This window comes from Myripristis murdjan, chromosome 20 (genome assembly GCF_902150065.1).
Source record: "Myripristis murdjan chromosome 20, fMyrMur1.1, whole genome shotgun sequence".
NCBI lineage: Eukaryota > Metazoa > Chordata > Actinopteri > Holocentriformes > Holocentridae > Myripristis > Myripristis murdjan.
In genome coordinates, this window is record NC_043999.1 from 16,235,496 (window position 1) to 16,262,194 (window position 26,699).

The 26,699-nt window shown below is 43.1% G+C and overlaps 1 protein-coding gene across 3 annotated transcripts in view; it reads left to right on the forward strand.

Moving 5' to 3' along the window:
* Positions 1 to 4,671: 4,671 nt before the first annotated feature.
* pola1 (polymerase (DNA directed), alpha 1) overlaps positions 4,672 to 26,699 on the forward strand; it is an 89,245-nt gene continuing 67,217 nt past the window's right edge. For all 3 annotated transcript variants that reach the window (XR_003930170.1, XR_003930169.1, XM_030079365.1), the window contains exons 1-26: positions 4,672 to 4,835; positions 5,367 to 5,497; positions 5,906 to 6,002; positions 6,236 to 6,313; positions 6,428 to 6,543; positions 6,805 to 6,867; positions 7,087 to 7,188; positions 7,600 to 7,738; positions 7,922 to 8,099; positions 8,327 to 8,499; positions 8,649 to 8,761; positions 9,356 to 9,469; positions 9,596 to 9,670; positions 9,784 to 9,922; positions 10,148 to 10,302; positions 10,582 to 10,666; positions 11,169 to 11,230; positions 11,514 to 11,603; positions 11,796 to 11,912; positions 12,051 to 12,226; positions 12,814 to 12,943; positions 13,610 to 13,729; positions 13,888 to 13,978; positions 14,079 to 14,203; positions 15,138 to 15,287; positions 15,610 to 15,732. Coding sequence is in view for 1 of the 3 variants with exons in the window: in XM_030079365.1 (XP_029935225.1) it covers positions 4,787 to 4,835; positions 5,367 to 5,497; positions 5,906 to 6,002; positions 6,236 to 6,313; positions 6,428 to 6,543; positions 6,805 to 6,867; positions 7,087 to 7,188; positions 7,600 to 7,738; positions 7,922 to 8,099; positions 8,327 to 8,499; positions 8,649 to 8,761; positions 9,356 to 9,469; positions 9,596 to 9,670; positions 9,784 to 9,922; positions 10,148 to 10,302; positions 10,582 to 10,666; positions 11,169 to 11,230; positions 11,514 to 11,603; positions 11,796 to 11,912; positions 12,051 to 12,226; positions 12,814 to 12,943; positions 13,610 to 13,729; positions 13,888 to 13,978; positions 14,079 to 14,203; positions 15,138 to 15,287; positions 15,610 to 15,732 (2,991 nt within the window). In the remaining 2 variants the exon portion in view is untranslated. The remainder of the gene's footprint in view (positions 4,836 to 5,366; positions 5,498 to 5,905; positions 6,003 to 6,235; positions 6,314 to 6,427; positions 6,544 to 6,804; positions 6,868 to 7,086; positions 7,189 to 7,599; positions 7,739 to 7,921; positions 8,100 to 8,326; positions 8,500 to 8,648; positions 8,762 to 9,355; positions 9,470 to 9,595; positions 9,671 to 9,783; positions 9,923 to 10,147; positions 10,303 to 10,581; positions 10,667 to 11,168; positions 11,231 to 11,513; positions 11,604 to 11,795; positions 11,913 to 12,050; positions 12,227 to 12,813; positions 12,944 to 13,609; positions 13,730 to 13,887; positions 13,979 to 14,078; positions 14,204 to 15,137; positions 15,288 to 15,609; positions 15,733 to 26,699) is intronic.

Below are 26,699 nucleotides of genomic sequence, written 5' to 3' on the forward strand. Positions count from 1 at the left end.
ACCATAATAGAGGTTTTCTCAAGGTGCTTTGAGGAGACAAAACAAATTTTGGCTCATCCCATGCTCATCCCATCTCCCCCCAACGGTGAAAAAAGAGCAAATGAAAGAGATAACACATCTATATGCAACATGACATAATTTCTCTTTTGAAATTTAATTCATTCACAAAAAAAAAAAAAAACATGGCATTGATTGAGATAGACTGGTTGCATTTATTTATTTATTTATTTATTTTACAGTGGGAATTTCAGTCTTGCTCCATGTCCTTTCTGACCTCTGAAAAATAAAAGAGTAAAGAGTAAAGTTAGTGCCTGAACCCATCCTGACTGAAGTGGCTATCAGCTACAGTGTGAACAGGCCTGATAAATCAAACACAAGTCTGTGTGAATAGCTACTCCCTGATATGGTGTGTAGATTGTTCTGGCTTCTGGATTAAAGTGTTGTTTAAGACATTTTTCTTTGCTCTACAGAATATTACACTGCTACTCTAAATAATTAATGTGAACTTATTTGTTTGGTATTCAACACCTCAGACATTTCTGTGTGTTTCTGGGGCTCAAACATCACATAGATTTCCTTCACTGTGGTGTTGATAATGCTGCTCAGCAGCTCTGGCCTAAACCAGATCAGACGCTCCACCAAGGCATCTGGCATGTATTTCTCTCTGATCTTCCCCTGGATGGAGAGAGATTTCTCATCCCAGATGGAGCATTAGAAGGTGACTTGATGCTCCATGGATATCCAAGAGGAGAGGAGGGCAGCTGGTCCAGAACAGCTGTGGTGACTCCCAAAGCCAGGGGACTGAGCTGCAGTGAGGGCATGGCGGAGGAGAGGTTTGGTAGATAGAGACAAAAGCACTTTGCACTTTACACTGCAGCACACTGGGAACAACCACCATCAGCACCTCCTGGGGGCTGAGGAGGCTGGAGCAGGGCTCCGGCTGCTGCTGCTTCGTCAGGCTCCTGATGGCTCCCTCAGCCAGCTGCATGATCTGAGGCTCTGTGCAGAATACAGCCATTCAAAACAAGCTGAACTACATATAGATATATCACTACATCACTATAGAATAAGACCATGTAGCTTCCGTAATAATTTATTACTTAATAAATGTGACTTGTTGACTGTCTTTGGTGAGTCGAGCACCATTCAGGCTATAGGCGATATGCCTGACTTTCATGCTGATGCTGACCAGCCACATCTGAAATAAGGGATGGGGTGGACCATTCAGATTTTACATATTAAAAGGATATATATTATGGTAATTTATTCCAAAATTCTTACCAGCATGAGGAGAGGCTGGAGAATGTCTTCATCATGATCCTCAAATGACCTACACAATCAAAAACCTACACAATCTTCAAAACAAGGCAAACAGAGGGATTTTCTTCACTTTTCTCTATTCCCTGCTGATTAGAAAGACATTGACTTTCAATGAGCCAAGCTACTGCAATGACACATTCAGTTGTAGACTGTATGTCTCACCGCTCTCTAAGGCTCCTCTTGGTCCTCTCCTCCAGGCAGTTGGTCATGTCCTCAGCCTTCAGCTAAGACAGGAGCTGGTTCTGCTGCTGGAGCTTCAGCATCTACACCAGCATCTTGTTCTACAAGAAAATAGAAGAAAAAGTTTACATATAGAAAGACACATAGGTATTACAAACAGTTGATCAGAATTCAACTAAAGTATCAAATTCAACAACAGGTGGCTTGCCTTGTTTCAGCATATTTACAAACTTTACAACCACAAATCTGTCCTTACTCTTGAATATCAGTGCTAGATTATCCAAATAAAGTTTCACACATTTTTTTTCTATCTTTAAGTTACAGACTATAGTTGGGGCAATTATCCTGACTGTAAAGTAACTACTGCTGCACATCCTGACTGGCTAGTAAGAATGTTATTGGCTGATAGATGTATTTAAAAAAAAATAACGAGAATGAAATTGGTCTTACCTGGATGGAAATTCAGCTCCATAACCGTTGATTTCTCTCTTCTGATAAGTGAAACCGCAAATACATCAATCAGTGAATGGAAATTTAGGCAAGTCAATACCAAGCAACAGTGGTTGCTTTAGACTGTCACTCCAAGAAGGATAATCAGTTCCTTACATCATCTGAGAAGTCTCTAGATCTGAACAGGGCTCCAAATAACAAAAAAAAAAAAAAAAAAAAAGTTTTACAGTTGCTATATCTGATGTTGTAAACTGTAACATTGACTGTGCTCACAATGGGATACTCTTCCCACCATATGCAACATGTCCCTCATGGCGCAATTCATATGGTCAGAATGGGAGAAGGCTATCGCATTACAAACACGGCCTTACAGTATAGTAGACACTGCTTACAGTATTTCATACGACTGGAAACATAAATAGTGCAGTGGAGTAGGCTAGTGAAAATTACTGAAGAAACCAGGACTATCATTGCAATAATAATATCCTGATAAAAAAAAAAAAAAAAAAAAAAAAACAGCAAAATAAACAAGCAAGTGGATTAGCCTGACATTTTAATATTCACAGAGCAGCATATTAATGTTTAGGCATGCAGCACCGCTTGAGGTGAAACTGCACGACAGCTCGTGTCTTTTTTTTCTTTTTTAACCACCGAGTGATCCATCTTGTCAAAATACGATCTTTGCTCGCTCGCAGCCCGGCAGCAGAGCGCGACTCGCCATGGCGACGGAAAAGAGGAGAGAGATCGAGGAGCGGACCAATCAGAGCACAGCTACAGCCGTTTCATCTGTGTCGACGGTCGGGATTGGTTGAGCTGCACATAGCGCCATCAGCGAGAAGCGGCACTGAGCATCACTGTGGTCTTAGATTAGATTAATGATTTGTCTCTGATTCCTTGACCCTCCATGAAACAAAGGTCGTATTGACGGAGCAGAAACAAGGTGTTGGTTGATGTCCTCTCCAGAACTTCAGCGGTCTGTGAACGCACTTGACTTGAGAAACCACTATAAACCACTATACATCGACATTGACTTGTGGACAACTAATTTAGGCTACACATTCCATTCTTATAAATTCCCTGGTAGAACCAAAAGTGGAAAAAATCGGGGGGGGGGGGGGGGGGGGACTATAGAGTGCCTTTCTGTCAAAATATTGTATGTCCGCTTGTGTAGTCAGCTATGGGTGCAGTGACCTGTCAAATTAAACAAATGTGTTGAACGTCCTAGAGACAGAGTAACTCACTGGCTATTGGATCACTTGTAGCTGATGTGTTGCAATGTCCATATAATCACAACTGAGTGCACATGAACATAACATCATCACATGCTGACTCACCTGGCGCATATGGCATGACACATCAAGCAACTTTTGGATATCTTGCGTCACAGGCAGGTGATAGTGAGAATAAAGGCTACACCTACTCGTGACTGGACTAAAATGTGCAAAACTGTATGAAACGGGGACTAAACTTTATTTGGAGTGAGGCCGGATGCTGGCTTACCTTGGGGGGACTCCTTCTACAACAAAGGGGCTCACCAGCGGTGCAGCCGGAGTGCGCTCTGACGCGTCGTTGCTTCACCATGGCGCTCCACACCAAACAAAATACGAATATATAGTATATGTATTTGTCTGTCACTTGCTTGTATGTCTGCCTGGTAGGTCAGTTTCCTCTTAGGTCCAAGACAGAAGGCAAGACTTTCAGCCTGTGGTCCAGCACAGCGTGAGAGCGCAGCGGAGCGACGAGTGAGTCCGTCTGGCCAGCCTGTCCCACTAACCAGACCAGGGCCGGATCAGCTGCTCACCAGTGATGAGCTGTGACAACAGTGGGACACAAGCCCACTAAACTAGAGCAGGCAGTCAGCCCACGAATTAAGCCACCAGGCACGGGGAGCTATCCTGTGCCAACCAATTGGCCAATACTGGAAAATAGACAGACAGACAGACAGACAGACAGACAGACAGACAGACAGACAGATAGATAGATAGATAGATAGATAGATAGATAGATAGATAGATAGATAGATAGATAGATAAAGTAGCCTATACCTGCGAAAATATTAGAAGCATGCACATATGAATGTTTTGCAAAACTACCACTAATCATGTGAATATTTAATAAGCCATTTATTAGCTGGCTGAAACAGTTTAATCTGATATGATAACGCCTTTGTACAGCCACGATATCGATATATGAGCTTCATAGGAATAGAAGTACAGTGGAAAAGCCAAGGTAGTGTGTGGGGGAGGGAGAACAGAGCAGCCTTTGTGTTTCCCCATGTAGGACGCACTATGAGACAGCTCGCCCCATCGCGCTTTCACCCTCCGATCTGGGACGGGGAGCCTTTGTGCACTACACTCAAAAGTCCCGCCAGGTCGCTATGGAAACAAGCTTTATTAGGACAAGCAGGCAACAATAAATCCTGCAAGGCTTTCCTCGGTGGTGCAGACGAGGCGAGCAGTCACCTGTTGGGACATTTGCGCAGAGATGCTGATGATCATGAATACTCTCATGAGAATGAACTGTAAAATACATTCACCCACCAGCCTGCAGACAGTAGCCACGTACTGTACACGGCGAGGGCATTTGCCAGTATGAGGAGCTGTGGTAAATAAATGCTTGCGTGACACAACACTGCCATCATGCGGATATATAAGAAATAACGTGTTATGTTGACAAAACGTCATTGGCTGGCGGCACTGTGATGTCATTTCCTGCATATGACTTTCCCCGGGAAGGATATTTGGCGCGGAATAATCTGTTGTGTTGACCTGCCGCTTTTCTGAGACAAGGCAGAGCTTTGTCAATAAACTGGTGTTAAATAGGTCTTACAGAAGCTATGGCTCCGGTGTCAAACCCAGAGAAAGACATGGACAATCCGGACGGCGGTGAGTTGTTGTTGTTGTTGTTGTTGCTGCTGGTTGGGTTTCCTGCACAGGGAAGCTACAGTGTTAGCTAGCGCATTAGCTTACACTGCCGCAGCACAGTATAGCTAATGTTAACACATAGGACAGGCTGTGTGGCTGGTAGCCGTGTAGGTTTCTGCTAACTAGCTAACAAATGGCCAAATGAGTCTGCTGGCGTTAAGTTTCGACAGAGAAGAGAGAGCACAACATACGCCATCATGGTTACATATTATAACAACGCCGCGTTCACTTTTCTAGGTCTCATGCACTGTCCATCCACGAAATACACAGTAGCAGAAACATGACAGCGTTGCAAAATACATCAGGACTCTATCTTTCAAACAACATGGCTGTGCACGTCAAAAAGCCCATATAACGTAGCTGACAGTAGTCGAAAGGTTATTGCTAGTGTGAGCTGGGAAAACCACTACCGTGTCCACACCTGCTGCTGTTGCTGCTGCTGCGTCATGATGTGACGTGTGTACCCGACTCTTATCCCCCTCCTCCCGGCAGGTGATGCCGCAGATGACAGCTGCGGTCTGGCGCTGTCTCGCTCCAGGCGGCAGAAGAGGGAGAAGACTGGGAGGAAGTCTGCGCTGGAGCAGCTCAGGAAGGCAAAGAGGGGGGAGAAGATCAAATATGAGGTGAGTCGGCCTGTGTTTGTGTTGTGAACGCACACATTCAGAGCTGTGGATGTCTCACCTTCTGTGTGTCCGGGCCGGTTAGATCTTACATGACAGGGTCCATCAGCAAATTGGGTATATTGGATATTTGTGGCAATGATTGTGTATTTCTTCTATCCCTTATTTTGTTGTTATGAATTGTTGTATGTGAAACTTGCTTTATGTTGCTGCCATCCTGATCTGGACTCCCCAGAAGAAGATATGGGACCTTCCTGGCTCAATTAAGGATAAATAAGTGAAGGATAAATAAGGGAATGCCATATTTTGTTGCAGGTTTTGGCATGATGAGAATGGTGTATAACATGGCTGGTGTTTATTTGCCCATTGTGTGTTTCATGAGTGGTGTGTGCTCTTGTGCATGTTTTACAGGTAAGGGAGGTTGCCAGTGTGTATGACGAGGTGGACGAGGAGGAGTACTCGAAGATGGTACAAGAAAGACAAGAGGATGACTGGATCATTGACGACGGTAAGGCTCATATAGAGCGAGAAGTCTGCTTCAACAGAAAGTGGCCACAAGAGGTGGTAAACTGAGCCAAGCTGAAGCCTGTGCTCCTGTACCCACTGCAGTAACATACTCTCAAATCACCGCTTCTGCTTTAAATTCAAGTTAAGAAGATCTTTAGCTTTGTTTCTCCCTTCTTAATCAGAGATGCTTGTCTGTGATGGTGTTGTGACTGGCACTTTCTCTTCTCTTCTCAGATGGAGTAGGGTATGTGGAGGATGGAAGAGAAATCTTTGACGATGATTTGGATGATGATGTCGTCGAAAGAGGCAATGGTAAACACAACAGTATATATGCTTTTTGAATATGCATGCTTTTGTTCTGGATGTGTGTCTCATCCAGGTGCTTCCATGGTATAACTATGTGTGCGCGTGTGTGTGTGTTTGCAGTAAAAGCAGGCGCCAAGGCAGCAGACGCAAAGAAAAATGTGAAGAAAACAGCTGTAGCCAAGCCCAACAGCATAAAGAATCTGTTCATGAACAGCAATGTGAAGAAACCCGTCGAGGTGTGTGCTTGTTGACGTTTTTTCACTCACTAGTGTGTTTGCTGTGTAGCTCAACTGCACAAGAAGGCCCAGCACAAATCTGCGTATTGGTGTCCTGAATAATTTTTGTGTTCTGATTCCTTTTCTTATAATCGTGATCTTGTTGATCTATTTTAAATCAGTGAGAAAGCAACAACATAGTGGTAGAGTTTGAGCTGACTGTACATTGGTTCTTTTATTCACTTAACCACCGTGCATGTGATTTTTTTTTTTCTCTTGCAGAAAGATGTGGACCTGTCTAATGATGACATCTTAGGAGACATCTTACAGGACCTGCACTCTGAGGTTGGTCCCATAACCACCTAGAAAATGCAGCATAGTAGAAGGCAATATCAGGATGGCCAGGCAAAGTTACCTTTAAAACACTTTCTCAAAGATTTCCTTCCCCACTACATCACCTGCTCTTTTTTTCTATTCACCTGATCCACCTGTCATTGTCCGGTGCTTAATTTCACATATTACAACGTTTTATGCTGAAGTCTTTCTGCCTGTGGCCCCTCCTAGAAACCGTCCCCTCTGACCCCTCCACCAGTGGTCACTCTAAAGAAGAAGAAGTCCCTTGGATCTCCCATGAACCCATTTTCCCTCAAACCTCAGACGCCAAAGGTACTCGGACGAAAAGATTTTATTATGTTAAGAAAGCAAATGGCTTTGTCTGCAGTCATTTAAAGGCCATGTAATGCTCATGCAAAGTTTATTGACTTGCATCGGATCTTTAAACATTGAGTGACTTTCAACAGCGAGAGAATGGTTTGCATTTATGTACAGTTCATCGTAAACAATTTAAAATGTATAGAACTCAAGACTGAGATTATTGTTCCTTTTAGTCTTTTTTTGTGGTTGAAACCAGTAGTATATCCCTTTTTTGAGATTCCCTGTGCTAACAAAAAAATCATCTCAATGCACGTTTCTACCATTAGTCGTGGAAAATTATTGTGGGAAGTCTTGGGTAAATACGCAGACTGTATTACTTAGCAAATTAAAAACTTTGAATTAAAAATATGTCTTCTCTGGCAGCCTGAGTTAAAGGCCAAAGTGATCCGGCCGCCTCCATCAGACATAACTCCCAGACCATCAGCCCGCTCTCCTGCCTCTGTGCCCGCCCCTGTGGTGGAGAGGAAGAAAGTGAAAGTGGAGGAGCTGGACAAGGAGGAGGGTGAGGAAGCCAGATACAAATCCCTGAAACTGCGCTTGCTTTGGATAATTATTCTCTCCCATCCACACAGAAACTCCTACTTTTTTGCATTTTGTACCCGTTTCTCTCTTTCGCTTACTTTTGTCTTGCTGATACCAAGAACACTGACTTGCCTGTGTCACTGACTCTGGGTGTGTTGTTCAGTGAACGATGCCCTGGAGTTTGATGGTGTGGACTTTGATGAGCCGATGGAGGTCGGGCATGAGGAGAAAGATGAGGAGATGCCCAAGGTTAAAGACGAGGCTGAGCCTGAGCCTAAAGTGGCAGCAGTGGCCACAGTTAAAGTGGAGGCCAAAGCAGAACCTCAGGATCCTGTCCTGCTGTGAGTTAGTCTCCTTCTTTAGTGTTGCCTAATTTTTGTTTCCTATGATTGTTGTTTTTATACGGGTAATAGGAGCAAGGGTGGCATTTTTCTGTCGTAATTTTATGATACTACACGAAAATGAGCGTTCCTGTCATTTATCAATTTTTAGGGCATTCCCTGCCCCTTGAGACCCGAATGCGACTGAGTGTTTGCTTTATCACCTTCCTCCCTCTGTCCTCTCTCAGGTCCAGCAGGATAGGAAGCTCATGGGGACAAGAGGAAGAGGGCGGAGGCAGCGAGGCTCCAGCAGAGGTGCAGGTCGACTCCAGCCAGCTCCCATTGATAGAGGGCCCGGACGGAGAGCAGGTCTTCCGCTTCTATTGGCTGGATGCCTTCGAGGACCCGTACAGCCAACCAGGTAAGGCATATTCACACCTGCAGTGGAGCTTATGGAAGTTTCTACCCATATAACTCTATAATCTGCAGTGCAGCACATGCAAATTGATGAATCCTAATTAGGTTCACAGAACAGATGCTGAAATTTTAAACCTCACTACTGTGGCCTAGGTGTGGTGTACCTGTTTGGGAAGGTGTGGATTGAGTCTGCCAAGGTGCACGTCAGCTGCTGTGTGGCTGTCAAGAACATCGAGCGGACCATGTACTTCCTACCTCGTGAATATGTGAGTTTCCTGCTCCCCGTCACATGACTGCCCGCAACATAGTTCATCAGTTGGCTGTCAGTAAGAAGGGGGAATTGTGACAAATTCACATCCCCATGTTTTAATGAACAGTTATTCCCTTACCTGTTCCCTATATGAATAGCAGATATTGTGCTATGACTAGACCAGATAGGACAGTCCAAACCTACTGTCCCTTTAGAGCTCGGTGAATTATTTTGATGATTTTTGAATTTTTTTTTCCTATTAAATCCACATAGTGAAGTTTGCAGTTGAACTGATTTGTTATCATCAGTTTCCATCATAGATTGTTCTTTCCAAATGCAACAGTGCCCTTTACATCCACTAACCATACTACATAAATGCTGTTCAAAGATTCCCTCCTGAATCCATACTGTTGTACTGTAACATGAGCATGCCTCTTCCAAGCTCTGCTTTTTGTTAATCAGTTACATTTGTGTTGCTGTGGTGAAAGCAAAGCTAAGCTACTAAAATTAGACCTATCATTGCACTGTATTCCTACCAGCCCTATTCCCTGCCACCTCAGGCGCTTTTCCATGGTCTTTCCTAATTGGTTAGTTGTCTGTTGGTTGACAGAAAGTGAACCCCAAGACTGAGGAGGTGTCTGACACACCGGTGGGGATGATGGACGTCTATCAGGAGTTCAACGAGCTCTCAGAGAAGTTCAAGATCATGAAGTTTAAGTCTAAGGTTGGTGCTAACCCAGAGATGGACTTCATTAAGCCTCTCTGACTTTTATGACATGCATCCAACTTTCTGGAAAGCAACAGGCGCGAGGGGTTTGTAAGTGATGCTCTATTGCCGCCCTCTCTGCAGAAAGTGGAGAAGAACTATGCCTTTGAAATTCCTGATGTGCCCAGCCAATGCGAGTACCTGGAAGTCAGATATTCTGTGAGTAGACACACAAGCACAGTCTCACCTGAGAGCAGCTACAGGTGGTCCAGGCTCCATAGTTTGTCTGCATTGAATGCGCATTCATCTGTTTGTTCAATAATTTGTTGCAGGCAGAGTTCCCTTCGCTGCCATCCAACCTTAAGGGGGCGACCTTCTCCCACATTTTTGGGACAAACACCTCCAGCCTGGAGCACTTCCTCCTCAGCAGGAAGATCAAAGGGCCCTGCTGGCTCGACATCAAAACACCACGTAAGGAGCATGATGCTTTTGGACAGAATTTTGGCTTACATTTGAACAACTCAAACAACACAGCTTCCTAATGTATCAGTTCTCTGGGGTTTTCCCTCTGAATAAAACCACAAAAATACTGGAGTGAGTTGCATAAGAAATTAAACTTGTCCGATTTAAAGATATTAAAGATAATTTTGAGCTCTACGCACCTCTGGAAAATGACTCCAAATATGTTTGCTGCAGAGCTGAACAACCAGTCGGTCAGCTGGTGTAAGGTGGAAGCTCTGGCTCTGAGGAGCGACCTGGTCACTGTTGTCAAAGACCTGCCACCTCCACCCGTCACTGTCATGTCCATCAGCCTCAAGACTGTCCAGAACCCAAAGACACACCACAATGAGGTGAGAGTGCCGGCATACATACAGACATATGCACACAAACAAATGTACACAGCTATTTTCCCAGCATACTGTTAAAATTCATCTGACTTTCATCCAAACACAAATACATACTGCACTGATATGCAATTGTCACAGTAGTAACAAACACATGAGAACAACAAACAAAAGCCTCTTAAGCCGTGTTATTTCATACACTTATTACACCCATATTTGAGCTGGTGTTTGTTCCAGCTAGAAATCAAGTGAGTATCTGATACTAGTGTTTCTGTGCATTAACAGATCGTGTCCCTGGCTGCGCTGGTCCACTATCAGTTCCACATGGACAAAGCCCCTCCTCAGCCTCCTTACCAGACCCATTTCTGTGGTGAGTGATCAAGTGTCATACCAGGAAGAGGGGAGAGCTGCGGGATGCTCAGTGAGATAAAGAGGCAGCAGGGTCACAGAGGGTTTAGAGAGATGGTCCTTCAAACAAAATGTCAGGGTTCATGTTCATGTTACAACCAGCATCCTGCTGATGTGTCCTTGAGCATGACATTGAATCTGTGTCAGAGCATCACATGAGGCACTGGACAGGAGTTTCTTAAATAGTCTTTGTGATCAGGTTTTCAGTTCTTCTCGCCTTTACTTAAAACCCATTCAACTATGTCCACTTGCAAATGATGCACTCTGTTGCTGGAACCTGGGCCGTGTGTTTGGAAGGCTAAACATATCAAAAACACACATCTGATGCTTTTATCAACTGAGTTTTTGCAAAATCAATGCATTTGTGCATTTTTAGTCCGTTGTTAGGGTTAGGGTTAGTGTTATTTGAGACATTGATTTCATGCTGTTTTGAGCTTTTTTTAACCAAGTACTGTCTCTTTCAGTGGTGAGTAAACCCAACGACTGTATCTTCCCCTACGACTTCAAAGAGGCTGTGAGGAAGAAGGTGAGAGGCCACAGGGTTTCAGATTGGTCTCAGTTTGTCTGCACTCTTTGTTTGTTTACATGGAAACAGGAAAAACCTTGGTCTGCATGTTATCCAAGAAAGCAGTGTTTCAGCTTGCGTTTACATAGCTTTATAATAAAAAAAAAAATTGGTGTTTTATCATTACATTCTATTTGTATTGTTGTAAAATACATTGCAGCAACAGTAAACCACTGTTTAATGTAAGTGACGAAAACATTGAGGTAATATGCTTATTCTGTTACCTCTGTTATGTCTCCATCAGAATGGGAAGGTGGAGATCGCTTCTACAGAGCGGACTCTGCTCGGCTTCTTCCTGGCCAAGATGCACAAGATCGACCCTGATGTGTTGGTGGTGAGTGGAGCTTTTTGGGATAAAGCTGATATGTTTAGGAATTTTTCAAACTGTATAAGGAGCTGGCATCAGGAGCCAGTCTTTCTCCCATGATCATGAAACATTTTCTACTCTCAAGAATACCAGCTGACAAAGTTTCTGCAGGATGCAAACACAGTATGCTGATCTTTTCTCCTTTTTCACTTCGCAAAGGGTCACGACATCTTTGGCTTTGACCTGGAAGTTCTTCTGCAGCGGATCAACTTTTGCAAGGTTCCCCACTGGTCTAAGATCGGGCGCCTCAGGAGGGCTAATATGCCCAAATTAGGAGTAAGAGGAGCAAAAATACTAGATGCTCAAGATGAATGTTTGTTTGCAAGTGGAAAGCCTTGTGATTAATTTTTTTTTTTTTTTTTTTTTAATTGTACGTACATTCTATTTAAATACTTTGTGTGCGGATGCTTGCAGGGTCGTGGTTCCTTTGCAGAGAAGAGCGCCACATGTGGGCGTCTGGTGTGCGACGTAGAGATCTCAGCTAAGGAGCTGATTCGCTGTAAGAGTTACCACCTGACTGAACTGGCTGCACAGGTGCTGAAGACGGAGAGAGCCACTATCCCTCAGGAGAGCATCAGGAACCTCTACAGGTGTGTGTGTGTGTGTGTGTGTGTGTGTGATTAACGTATAAGTATGTCCTCACTGCTAAGGCATAAATTAAATGTATCCCAAAAATATCCACACAATAGTTCTGTAAGATGTTCAATTAAAGCATCTGCAAATTGGCATATGAAATTTTATTCCACCAAATGGCATTTGATTACTAGAAAATGCCTTTTTGGGGAAAATTGTGAAAAAAATCACTTTAAAGTTAAGAGTTGTGGCTAGATATATGGTTTGATGTAGACATGAAGTTAAGGACAAAATGTCATGGTAAGAGTTTGGTCAATGAAATTCATCCCAAGATACAGCTGGCCTCAGTGTGTGTTATTTTAAGAGCGAACATGCTAAACTCTGAGTTTTCATGTTGCACATTTTGTTTTTCTATGTGCATAACAGTCAAGGGGAATAAACTGATCAGTATATTAGCTTAAATATGTCTCAGTAATTTCTCTCAGCAAATGATTTACTTGTCGAATGTCTTGTCATCAGAAATCTTTTGGGTGTGTCTGCACATTAACATTAACATGATCCCATGTAAAGTGTGTTTATCCTTGTGTGCGTGTCTGTGTGTCAGTGACTCCCCTCACCTGCTGTACCTGTTGGAGCTGACTTGGACAGATGCCAGGCTCATCCTCCAGATGATGTGTGAGCTCAACGTGCTGCCGCTGGCCCTGCAGATCACCAACATTGCTGGAAATGTCATGGTAACATACCAACACCAGTTTCCTCCAGATTCATTTAAACTCCTCTCCCCACACGGCGAGATGAAATGTACATTAAATGTTGAAAATAAAGTGAACAGTTTTTGTCTATGCTTATTGATCGACCCAGCAAGGTGAGACAAAATAACAACAAAATAATTTTAATGTTCAAATAATAAGATGCTTTTAAAATGCACCTACCAGACCTGATCCAGGACTGGGCTCAGGAGCAAACAGGGCTCTCAGAATTACCCCCACCCTACACCACCACCACCATCGCAACTAAATTGAGGTTTAAATTGTGTGGTTCAAGAGCTTGACATTTATACTTAAACACCTGTGGCACCCTGCCGAAGGAAACAGCCTGTTGGATTGAGCCAAATTTCTCACTAATTGCTCACTTTCTGGGTGGGTTTAATTTACAAGTATGGAAAAATACAGTTAAAAATATGTAATGTTCAAGGTAGTGTAATTTTGGAATTAATTTGCATCAAGACTCAAAAAGTGGTGATGTTTCAGATATGGACAGAAATTAGTTCAGGTCACACGTAATTTAAGTTTTTGGCCTGAGACAGGTTCTGGCTTATGATTTCTTTCTTTTTTTTTCTTTTTTTTTCTACGTAATTATCTGCCTCCATCGCCTGCCGTCTGCCTGCCTCTGGTTTACAGTCTCGAACTCTGATGGGTGGTCGCTCTGAGAGGAATGAGTTCCTGTTGCTTCATGCCTTCCATGAAAAGAACTACATTGTTCCCGACAAACCCTCCTTCAAAAAGGCCCAGCAGGAGATGGTACCACCACACACACAAACAAACACTTTCCCCTGTACATTGTGCTGTTGAACGGCAATTGTTAGAACAATACTTTTTTGTTGTTTTGAAAGGAAAATGTCCCTATACAGTTCCTATACATTTTTTTTCTGAAGTTGCTCTTGCTTCCTGCCTCCCAGGTTGATGGCGAGGAAGAGGTGGATGCAGGAAAAGGCAAGAGGAAAAAGAAGGCAGCATATGCCGGAGGTCTGGTGCTGGATCCTAAAGTTGGTCAGTACTTTGAATTTAAATGTTTCTCTCTTTCCTTTCATTATTATTATTTTATTTTTTATTTATTCCTCTAATTCCCTCTCTCTCTCTCTCTCTGTAGGTTTCTATGATAAGTTTGTGCTGCTGCTTGACTTCAACAGTCTGTATCCTTCAATCATCCAAGAGTTCAACATCTGCTTCACCACCGTGCAGAGGGAGGCTCACACCCTGCACAAGAAGACTGAGGTGTGTGTGTGTGTGTGTATGTGCATTCCTCTTCAATGGCTGTCAAGCAAAACCATTTATCAGTAACAAGTAGTGTTTTCCTTACAACCCCAACTATCATCCAGGCCTGTTGAGATGATGTCATAATTTGTAGGTATAGATCAGTGGGTGGTTTTGGATATATCTTGTGTCATTGGGCTACATTATGACAGAGGATTAGGATTAAAGATGGCAGGGGATTATGGCCAAAATTTCAAGCACTGGATTTGTGACCAGCGGGTTACCGGTTCAAATCCTCAGCCTACAAAGTGCTCAGCTCATAAGAGAGTATGATTTATTATGAATATGTGTGATCTTACATATATTGATATATAAAGATTAAGTTTTACAAAAGCACCTACTTCACTGTATTACAGCAGTCCCTGAAAAATAATGAATCAGAAGCGGATGATATTGAGTTTATATTATCAAAACTTATTTACATAGGAGAGGATCATGGGAGTTGTGTGAAAGGAAAGCTATGAGGAAGTTTTAAGTCGGAAATTGTAACATTTTCACAATAATACAACTTTTTGTTCCTTTTATTAAGGATACAAGGAAGTTTATTTGTCATTATACAACAGGTTGAATAATGAAATTAAAGTGTGGTTCCCTCTTGATTGATTAATTGATTGATTGTGTAGAAAATAGAATTATTAAGCCTGGAGGAGTTCAGATGGTGCATTTAGTAGTCTCACAGCCTGAGGGAAGAAGCTGCTCTGTAGTCTGGTGGTACGGCAGCGAATACTTCTGTATCTTTTGCCTGACGGCAAGTAGAATTAAGTAGATATTAGAGATGATTCACTCTATTTCCCATGTATTGAGGAGTGAAGAGTCAAATCCAGCTTCCCAATCTGACTTTGGCTCTTGAAGACCAAATAAAACTCATTTACAACTCCTGTTTCCACGGTGACAGGAGGATGAGCCAGAGGAGATTCCGGAGATTCCGGATCCTGACCTGGAGATGGGAATTCTGCCCAAGGAAATCAGGAAGCTAGTTGAGCGGCGTAAGCAGGTCAAACAACTGATGAAACAGCAAGACATCAACCCAGACCTCTACCTGCAGGTACACACACAACCACACACACACACACACACACACACACCTTTATCCAAGTATATACATGCACGTGCAGTATATACAGTGTGTGCATAGTCACATAAATACATCAGGGCATGATCAGGAGCCGCACACTGACAAACAGACACTGGGGTTCACTTCTGACCCCAAACAATATTCACCCATGCATCGAGAGATTATTGCTCTTTTGTTTTCTGTTATTACACACATGCATTAACATATCAACTAGCTGGCTTGGCTACATCAACCTTTACAGTGTCCATAAATAAAGTGTCCATAAAGAATGTTTGGTCTGTCCGTTCCTCAGTACGACATCCGTCAGAAGGCTCTGAAGCTGACTGCTAACAGTATGTACGGCTGTCTGGGGTTCAGCTACAGCCGCTTCTACGCCAAGCCGCTGGCCGCCCTGGTCACACACAAAGGCAGAGAGGTGAGCCCTGCACACATACATATAAACAAAAAATACACGTAGAGGCAGGTTTGTGGTTGTGTGGACAACAGGAAGACTTTTCATCAGACGTAAGGGACAAGAAGTGGGCCGAACTCAGATACATGCACACTTAGAGCTTACAAAGAAGTTCACACACACACAGGAAATGAAGATGTCCTACACTTCCTTGTATGAGTCATTTGAGAGAGGCGGAAAGGGACAGACATAAAGGGAACCGAACTAAATCTCGCAAAGCACTTAAGTTTTCTTGCACTAGAGGGCAGTGCTGGCGTGCACAAGCTCCACTCTTACTGCTGCTACTCCTCCCTCGGCCCCCTCTTACTTCATTTTCCTCCCTCCTCTTTTTTTGCTCTCTCCTCTCTCACCCTCTGTCTCTCTCTCTCTCTCCAGTTCCTATTAAATAATTTTTCCTTTTGTCAAAATAAGAGACCTGTTAAATTCAGTGATATTCATAGTGCCGCGCAACTCTGTCCAGTAGCAAAATGCCACACAGGTGTACACACACGTGCACATCCACACACACACACACACTCCATCTAAAACTGATTGTGTAATGAGGTCGTTTAACACACACACACAGAGGAACGACTGGGGCATTGGCACACTCACAAAATTGGTGCAAGGAGACGTGTGTGCAGCATGACATAAACAGCTATATCTGGACGCTGTGGTATTGTATGAGTAACTGAACACCACACACACTCTCCCTCTCTCTCTCTCACACACACACACACACACATACACACACTCCCACCATGTCCGTGGCAGTGCTCATGTGTTCAATTAATGAGCCTTAACAGTACACATCCTCGGCTGAGAGGTGTTGGGCTTTGCCTCAGGGGAGCCCTTCATTAAGATCGCCTTACACACACATTGTGTTCCCTAATAGAGGGCAGGGCAGAAACTCAGTGTGAGTGTGTGTTTGTTATTTTGTCAGGCCACTTGTGCCTGAAGTCATGCTCATTGTTCACTTGACAAAGCTACATAGTAGAAGGTGTATGCTTGATTTGCTGGTGCAGGTAGGAGTTTCTCGCCCCCCGCCCCCAAACATGCAGGTTTCCTGTTTGTATCCTTGTCAACAGCCGGAGGTGGATGAGTTATTCAAATTTCACCTGCCCCTTTTCCTCACCTCGCTCTAATAAAGGCAGCATTACCAGTTCCACCCCTTAAATAGGCCACATTTACATTTTCTGCAATTGTGACAATGTTGTGCTTTAGAAGTTGCGCGCATATAAATGAGTTAAATTGAATTAGCTAGTTAAATAAGGTCTTTATACCCTTTAAATACAGTTTCAGAGATCTTAAAGGAACAGTGGACCAGCTCCCTTTCATCACTCCTCTTTACAGCTCCAAAAAAGCACGGAATGTCCATCAAATTTTTACACACTGCTAGTGCAGCATAGTGATTAGTAATGTAGACCGAACTTGATCCCTCATTCTGTAACTCAGCCTTTTTAATCTAATGCCTTTATATCTCGCTTTTAATTTAAATACTGAAACATTTGCGGTTGCACTTGTGCTTACAAGACTGTAAATCAAAATGAGAGTGCACAATCATTCCTCTTGTTTACCACAGCAAGACGTTTCATACAGTTCCTTTAATTTGATATCAGTATTTTGTCGGGGTGCTTTTGTTTCTACTTGACTGCTGCAGACCAGTGTTGAATAATGTTATTATTTTATTATATTAATGTACTGATTTATTTATTTTTTGCTGTGGTGGTATCGAATCAGGTATATAGAATTGTAGAACTTCATTTGTATCGGACTATAATCAACTACCAACATCCAGATGTCATGGTATCCGTGTTATATAGTTAACTCTGGAGTTTCACCTGACATGGGATGAGTAGACAGTGACTGAATTTATCTTTTAGGATGAACTGTTCCTTTAAAATGTTGCTTTTTCTAAAGCTGGAAGAAAAGCTAGAGAAAAACCTAAACCTGAAACCTGCTTTTCTCTCTGGTTTTCCCCAGCTTCCTTCATTAGCTAAAGTGCTGCAGGGAAAGTTCCCCTGTTTCCCTGTTTGTTAGGGAGTTTCAGCATTATTGGAGTAATGCAGAAGAGAATGATGAGAGGCTGGAGCGAGTTTGCATTGTGAGGCAAAAGGTCATCAGTCAGCTTTGAAAACGCGGCCTGGCGAGCGCCCAGCGTGGCCCTCGGCCCGCTGAGACGGCAGGGTGTCCCGCTCCGCAGCATCGTGATGTTTTGTTGACTTTGTATCTATGATCCTAGACACGGCTATTTATACTGCAGGTTCTGCGTCTGAGGAGAACATGGCATCAACACAGCCAGCGTGAGGCATTTGATTCCCGCTGTCAGGGGCTGTGGAAAAGAAATGTGAAGGATGAACTTAACCCACCAAAATCTATATTTAAGCGTTTTTTTCTGCATATGAAGGCTGCATTCCAAAATGATGATCATTTGGAGAGAAAAAAATACTTGAAACTTTTCATTCAGTATTTTCAAAATATAGGTGATGCCATTGGTAAAATACTTCCTTTTGTCCACCAAAGACTTGAGTGACCTACTAACTGATAAAATGCCATATAGTCTTAGATTTTTTTTTAGATTCTTTTAACTTAAGTAGAGACTCATCTCTTCCACAATTCACATATTTCACTGTTAAGGCTGTTGCGAGGCACGGGCTAATAAAACACTGGTGCATGGTCTTACCTTCTTCTTATGGTAAATGTCAAGCAATTTAAATAAAAGTGGAGAGAAGTGACACCTATGTACACTGTGTTGAGTTAATTGGTTTACTTTACCATGTCCTGAAAGACTTGCTAGTAGCTAAATGATACTGAATTAGGGATAGTGTTTGCAGCAGTGGCTCACGAGTGAGGGATGTGCCCTCTACTCACCGTGTAGTGTGTTTGAGTGAGTCTCAAACATTTGCTGTATGTCATCTTGTTTTGTAATGAAGCAATATCAGACGAACAGTTTTTAAAATAGTAAGCATATACTACTTGATCTAAATGAAGACATATGTCGTTTTGTAACTCTTCTACACTTTATGTCTGTGGCTGAGGGAAGAGTTACAACAACAAAGCAGTTTTATGTTTCCATGGAGCCCTGAAGTTAAACGACTGGAAGCCAAGTAGTTCTTGGTAGTTTCCGACTGCAGCGGGCCAAAAAGGCCAGCTGGCGTTTATAGCGTGGTTTCTAGTGTATTTGTGGGTATTGCCGTTTGCACCCCTGCCCCCATTTTAATCGTCACATTTGCACTCTACTTTCATATCATGATTTAGGAGGCTTTTTATTTTTGTAATTGTGTCATGCACACCGACCAATACTCTGTTAGCCGTGCAAATCCACTCCCCCCGCCTCCCGACGCGGTCCCTTCATCTGTCAGGGCGTGTGCGCCAGCGTGCGAGTTCGTGTGAATGTGCAAGTGTTCTGCGTATTTATTGATTGGCCGAGCTCTCATCTTACTCTCGCTCTTGTTTTAAGTTGAGGCCTAACCCCCGCCAGGCCTGGGGCCACAGTGGTTCTCGGCCCAGGGAGGGGTTAAGATGATGGGGCTTAGAGGGGGATGACAGACCCTTGGCCATGGCTCTTCTGGTCAGGGTTGCCAAGTTAAGAGGGGAAAGCCCCTGGGTAGCTTCCCTCCCCACTCTGGGTGTGTGTGTGTGTGTGTGTGTGTTTGTGTGTCTACAGTAGATTTTATGTCCGTGCATCTGTCTGTCTGCATGTATGTGTCTATCTGTATGTTCCATATGTGTGTTTCATGGCAAACAGTGTGCACGTGCGTGTACACGAAATGTGTGAGCTACTGGCCGAACTCTGCCCTTTGTCGGCGAACCATTTGTTGTGGCCCTACTCTGTCCTGGTATGTGTGGGTATTAAAGGGGGATGATGGGTATTAAGAAGAAGGTGAAGGTTTAGGATTACACAGCCGAGGGTCCACCACAGATTGATGTCCCCTCAACCCCTCCGTGTTATTTTGGGTTCTTTTGTATGATAGCCAGAGAACAGTTGAGGACAGAGAAGCAGATGTATGAAGCATAGACAATTCACACGCATGTAGTTATAATAAGTTGCTACATGTATTGGTCATGACAGGAAAACTTTTAATCCTCCAGCCACAGGTTGGTGGACTCAGTTGACCTGGCAATAATGTAATTTACTAGCACCCTTGAAGATTATTTTTCATTTTTAGACAAACACATCCTTCAGCATTTTTCTGGTCACATTTTGTTAACTTGCCATCCTGGTGTTAATGTTGCTAGTCATGAACAAGGTAAGAATGAGTATTGCAGACAGCTAACAAAACAAAAACAGCTTTGTTTGGAGCGCAGTTCATCTTTTTTTCTGTGGTTCATCCAAAGCAAATTATCGTAAAAATGAAATCTTGATGACTTTGGCAACCTCGAGTCCCTCAGTCGTGATGTTATATATCAGCTGCTGCGAAGGGACTCGGCACCTGTCCCGCCACTCTGCACACTGCAGAGAGATTACATGTAGACATGGTGACATGAATTTATACAGGGTATGCTCGGGTGCTGGAAATCCTTGAAAACACTTGAATTTTAATTTGGCATTTTCGTGGTTTGAAAGGTGCTTGGATTTTGAATACAGTGCTTGAAATTGTAGTTGCATTATTGTCATAGCAAATGGCTTGGACAGTGACACGTTTTGAAACCTGAAACCCTGTTGAATTTTCCTTTTAATTTGTCTCCCCTGTGCAGAATGCTCTCCCTAAACATAAATTGGGTTGTTTATAACACAGTATCATGTGATTACATGTGATGAAGAAATGAAATAATCATTTTGAGTAGCTGTAAACAGCGGTAAGTTGCTGGAAAAGCTTGATACACATTGGAAAGTGCCTGAACTTGATTTAAGGAAAGGTGCGGGAACCCAGACAATTATAATGCAACTGGAGTAAATGTATGGGGAGTTTTTTGTCCCATCACACAGCCAAATTCACGTCAGTCAGCGATGCTCACTCTAACGTTCCAGCTGCTTTGTTCCAGCCAGATTGAGCTGGCAATCATTTATTTATTTATTTATTGTTTTTACATGTTTGGCATTTGATGCAGTTGCATTCAGTAAAACCCAACGCTAATTAAATGGTGCTCTCTCTCTCTCTCTCTCTCACCGTATATTGACTGATGCTCGCTCTGCCACAGGCAACGCCGCATTAGCCGGTGTGGAATTTATTAAGTTTGGGCAGCTAATGAACCTTTGGCTAACCTCAGGTTAATATACCGTGACGGCCCCTGCCAGAGTGAAGCTGTATAGGCGTGTGCGCCTGTTCTCCTTGACATGACGTGCTGTTGTTGATGTGTTTATTGTTCCACTGTTGCAGTAACTTCACTGCAGCAACAGGTGATGCTGCACACCTAGCTCGCTGTTGTGGGACTGAGCGGCATCTGTACATGTCTGTGTATTTGGACACCTGTAATATGAAATAGTTGTTCCATACTCTGAACAAGAAGAGTAAGGTGCTGCTCTTTATGTTTTCTTTGTGCTTCTCTTTATATTTAATAATTAATATTTTAATAGCAACATCAAATATCAATGTGAATCTTTGTTTGGCCACATGCCAAAAAACGTAATTAATTGAGGCAAATATGTGAAGCCTCACAGGGGTCAGGACACAGTGACACAGAGTTTTTTTTTGTTTGTTTGTTTGTTTCTTTTTTTAACCTCTGTGAATATGGTTCAGCAAGCCTGATTTTTTTTTTTTTTTTAGTTTTTATTTATTTTTTATTCCCCCCCTCCTCATGTTTCCATGTAACCTCTCTCTGGTCTCTGGACAAATAAAGTGTACACGGGGTTTGTGTCCTGCTAATCGAGTGATGTTAACAACACAGGCCATTGGAAGCTGCTGATTATTTTGGAACGCAGATTAGTTTGACCTTTGACCCTTTGGCCCGCAAATCTGACAATTCTCAACAGGTGTGTGTGTGGGTGGGTGCGTGCGTGCGTGCGTGCGTGCGTGCGTGCGTGCGTGCGTGTGTGTGTTTCAGGGTGGATGATGACTCCTGAAAGCCATTCTCCTGTAATTGAGTCTCTGTCCTTGTGTTTAAAAAGAGATTGTAGTTGACACTATTGGATGGTATGCAGAGTGAAGGATAGGAACAAGTTCGGGTGACACAGAAGAGGGTGTCGGGGTCAGAGTGCGGTTTCAGTTGAGTGCGTGTGTGTGTGTGTGTGTGTGTGCGCGCGCGCGCGCTTGTAATGAAGTCAAAGTAAATATTTTTGCCGTCTGTGCTGCTCGCAGGTTCTCTATCGCTCCTGTTGTCTTTAAGGATCATTAATCATTTTTAAATTTACCAGAATTAGATTTGAGATTACCTAAGCCACTGTAGCATTTTTTGCGGGTGTGTAGCGGTGCATGTCACAGCGGCGGGGTAAATGATGTTGCAGCCAGACGTTTCTCTCAGTGTCTCTACTGCTGTTGTCTAAGAATCACGGGGGTCATTTTTCAATTTCCACGAATTAGTTATAAGAATACATAAGCCACCCTGTTGTGTGTGTGTCTGTGTGTGTGTCTGTGTGTGTGTGTTTGTGCATTCATGCATGCCTGTGTTGGGGCAAATGAGCGCCTGCATATTTCCATGGTCCTCTAGTCCTCTTAAAGAGCTGGCTTTACTCCTGATAGGAGTGGACTTAACAAATAGTCACATGGGGCCGGCGCTGCTATTTCGGCGATGTTAGCTTGTGTGTACGAGCCAGCGATGGACAGGACAAGTTTTCAAAATCTAAACAGCGAGTTTAGTTACAGCACTAATGAGGCCATGTGAGACTGGGCTAATGGCAGGGATTAAGATTGATAATGGATTGGTCTGATCTTAGGGTTAGCCTTTATCTGGGTCAGTAACAGGGTTGTAAATGACTAGATAATTAATAAATGGTTTTACTTTACTGAACAAGTAGACACATGCACATTCAGTTATTTTAAAACCTTTTGTGCAGGGAAACTCCCTTCCTAAATTTTTTTTAACAATTTTTTTAATTTCCATGATTTATCACCCTGTATGACCAAAGGCGAAAAATTCCATCTTATGTAATTAATTTAATCCTGTATTTTAAACTGTTATCCCTCTGTGTTATTGTACATTGCAGGGATAGGAAAGGCTTCAGCTACATGACACATCCTGTAGCTTTGGGCGATAATTTCTTCTGAGTCATTTGAGGGTTCATTTGAATTGTCTGCAGCCTACCTTTGGTTCCCTGCTCTGGCACTGGTGTGCAGTACACTGGTCTGATATATAAACTGAAGGTGGATGGTTACAAGGTGTTGGAATCCCAACTACATGATTGGTATTGTATTAAGATTTACTGTGACTTGCCATTAGGATAGGTACAGGGCCGTAAACACTTACTGTAACTTGAATCAAATCAGCATGGCTCACAAGTCCGGCTGCCCTAGAATGTTTGATGATGCCCTTCTGGAAAAAATAGTCCTGGCTTGGTGCTGAAGCTCATTTGTTACCATGACAGGTAATTTTTTATTAGGATGAACCTTCCATTTGCAGTTATGCCAAACAGCACATCTTAATGAGTGCTGTTTACTGTCCATTTGCTCATTTGCAATACAACAGTTGTAAAATTCAAAAGTGACTACTCTGCTGTGCCAAATGCAATGAAATAATACACCGGTATGTGCCCTTTCTGTCCATTCAGGTGCTGTGTTTGTAATTGATTAGACCCCAAGGGGGATTGTTGTCATTGTGGAGTTATTTTAGATGAGCCCGGCATGTGTGATCTCAGCCGGTTGTATTAAATCAGACACAGCTTTACAGCAGATTGACCCTCTAACAGCACATATGAGAACACAGCCGTGGCATCTGCCAGGACAGGTGTACGGGTGCGCGCACGCGTGTGTGTGAGAGAGAGGGAGGGAGGGAGAGAGAGAGCTTGAGTGATTTTCGCTTTATGTGGGTGTGTATGGAGGTGTGTTCACATGTGAGATCACACTATTGACAGAGGGAATCTTTTGTGTGGAGCATGTGCGAGGACTTCTGTGTGTGTGTGTGTGTGTGTGTTCGGGCACGGGTGTGTGCATGTGCATGCTCCTGCTCCTGTGTATGCATTGTGAGTTCAACACCCCACCCCACCCCCACTCTCAGTACTGACAGTGGTGTATTCCTCCACAGGTGCTATTTCAGTCAGTTGACTGTCATCCCCAAAATGCTTTTCAGCTGAGCGCTTTTCAAAACAATGGTCTCTGGTGCCCCGGGCTCTTTTTACAAGGGCCTTCTGCCTTTAACATGCCGCCTGCGACCCACTGATCAGTATTGGGGTGTATGTGTTTGTGGGCGGTGTGTGCATATACATGTAGGGGTGTTCAACATGAGAGGATTATCCATTTGTCTAACATTCCCTCATCCTGGCTTCATGGCTCTCCTCCATCAGCCATTGAAGCCAACAGGCCAATTAAGAAACAAATCCTTGTTTAAAATGACAGCCTGCCAGTCGCCGAAAAGGCCTTTGATAGGGGAGGGTGGGGATTTGGATTAAAATAAAGAATGCATGGGACAGACACGACAACAAGATACATAAATCACTGATGGATGTAAGTACAACAAATAGCAGAGCAACAGCTGAGAAAAGAGGGATATCACAACAAGGCTGAACAACTCATCAATTAGCATGACGGGCCGCACTGAAAGGCACAGCTAATGGAACAACGCGTGCAGACACACAGGTGCAAAGGCAACGTGAAGACATTGTTAAGAGCGCTATAAGTCAGAGAGACCGCAGGGCAAGGAAGCAAGTGCAGATTTCATCACGGGAACGCGGGTCTCCGGGTTTTAAAAATAATTGATATGATGCCAAAATTGGGTAGCCATTAGTTTTAAGACTCAAACTGTTGGTTTGTTTGTTTTTATTGTTGTTTATGGGCTTTCCAGGGTTTTTTTCTGTCTTTTTTGTATTGCTTTTGAGTGACAATCCTGCATGTGTCCCATGTCTGTTGCATCACTTCTAAAACACTGAATTACTGTTTGTTTGTTTTTTAAGTTTATGGTGATAGACACAATTTACAATGTTTAGTTTCACATGCTCTCTTTTCTATTTATCCTTAAATTGGACATTGATTTATTTTAATATATTATGAGACGGTGAACAGGGCAAGATTTAGTGTTTGTGGAACTATTTAGATCAACTTTGAGATTGGTATTACGTTCAAGGCATCTCATTGGAGCTGTCTTAAAGCCTCTGCAGTATTAATGGTGACTTTGCTCTGCTTTCAAGGTCAATTTTGTACCTTTTGTACCAGAGCAGGAGGCGTTCACACCATAGTGTCAGTCCGCTGGACGCATAACTTCCATTCATTACTCATCAGAGACTTTTGGACGGGGTTTGACCACCTGCCCGCTGGTCCACATTATGTACACCATGTTGTGGCCTTAACTGCCCCCATCAAGCAAGCATTTTTCATCACTTTATCAATGCACTGTTGCTTAAAGTGAAAAGCAGAGAAGGCATATTTTGGTGTGTATGTTGCTGCAGCTATGGATCGTGCAGCAGGACTGTTTTCCTCACCTGCTGTGTATTTTTCCTCCACATTTCTCCATTTTTCATGACCTCTGTATAGTCTTTGTTCGTTCTGCTTTCCATCAACTTTGTTCTTGGATATCTCTCTTTCAGTCTCGTGTGTGTGTGTGTGTGTGTATATATATGCATATACATACAGACATATATGTAGCATTGGTTTGAAGTTTGACCTCTGCAGCCCCTTGACCAATCAGTGGCAGAGGAACGCACACTGACACCTGAACCCTGACCTCTGTGGTGGCCTGTGGAGGATTGGGGGCTGGACTGAAGGGTTCAGTGGTTTCTGCCCACATAGCTTCTGCCCTGATCTTTCACTCTGCAGGATCACTTGTCAGTGAGCTGCTCAATTACTGACCATGTCTAATTACACTGTATTGACAGGAGTGAGCCAAGGAGAGGAGGTGGAAGGGGGAGGAAGAGAGGATAATGTGATATTTTACAGCATGAGGAAAAAGGGACACGTTGCACTTAGCAGATGAATGAAAAGAGAAAGCAGAATGTATTCTTATAGATTCAGAGAATAGAGTTGAGTTGTTCAGCGTTGAAGACGAGGGGCAAGAGTGAAGGAGAGAGGATGAAGACAAACTGATGATTGACCTTGACAGTTGACTAAAGCTAAAGCCCACAGCTTATTTTGGGGGCAGTTAATCAAAATCATAAGACGTTGTTGTTTTGTAAAACTTTATCTACCCCAATTTTTGGGAATTGAGTCAAATGATCAGAGCACCAAAATACTGTGAAATCATGACAAACAAAACTTAACAAAAAATTTCCTGCAGATTGTTGTTCTTAAGGTAGACAGGCTTGTAGCCAAACAACAATTTAATCTTACCGGTATTAAATGTCGCCTTTTGAATTATTAGTTTTAAAACGGGGAGCATCTCCTCCGGGCTCGTCAGATTACCCTGCTTTCAGAAACGCAATGCACACACGCTTTGAAATGCGCTGTGCAGTTGCATCCGCAGTTTATGTGTTAAAGAATATTATTCTCTACACATCATTCTCAAATTGCTTTGATAGCATGGTATAATGGCTGAAAAAAAATGAGACCATTGCGGAGAAACCTGGTTTATTTCATGTGCTGCAGACAGATCGTTTATTCTGTGTCTCATGGTATAATTTGGCATGAAACGCGTACGACTGACTTACACAAACAGGGGGCTTCGACTGAAACACTCTGCTTGCTTGTAGTGTGGAAGTATTATAGGTGGAAAAAATGCAAATACAGTTTTGTCCAATACCACAATGCTTAGGTGCACATCCACTGTCGCTGTAATTGGATTTACTTGTTGCTGATTGGAGTCCTGGAGTAATCAGGAAAAACACACCCTTCTTTGCAGTGTCAGTGTATGGAGAATAGAAGCACTTGGTAGGTTAGCTGTCTCTCAGTGTTATGGTAACCTGTCAGCCAAAATGTTTTGTTTAGCTGCCC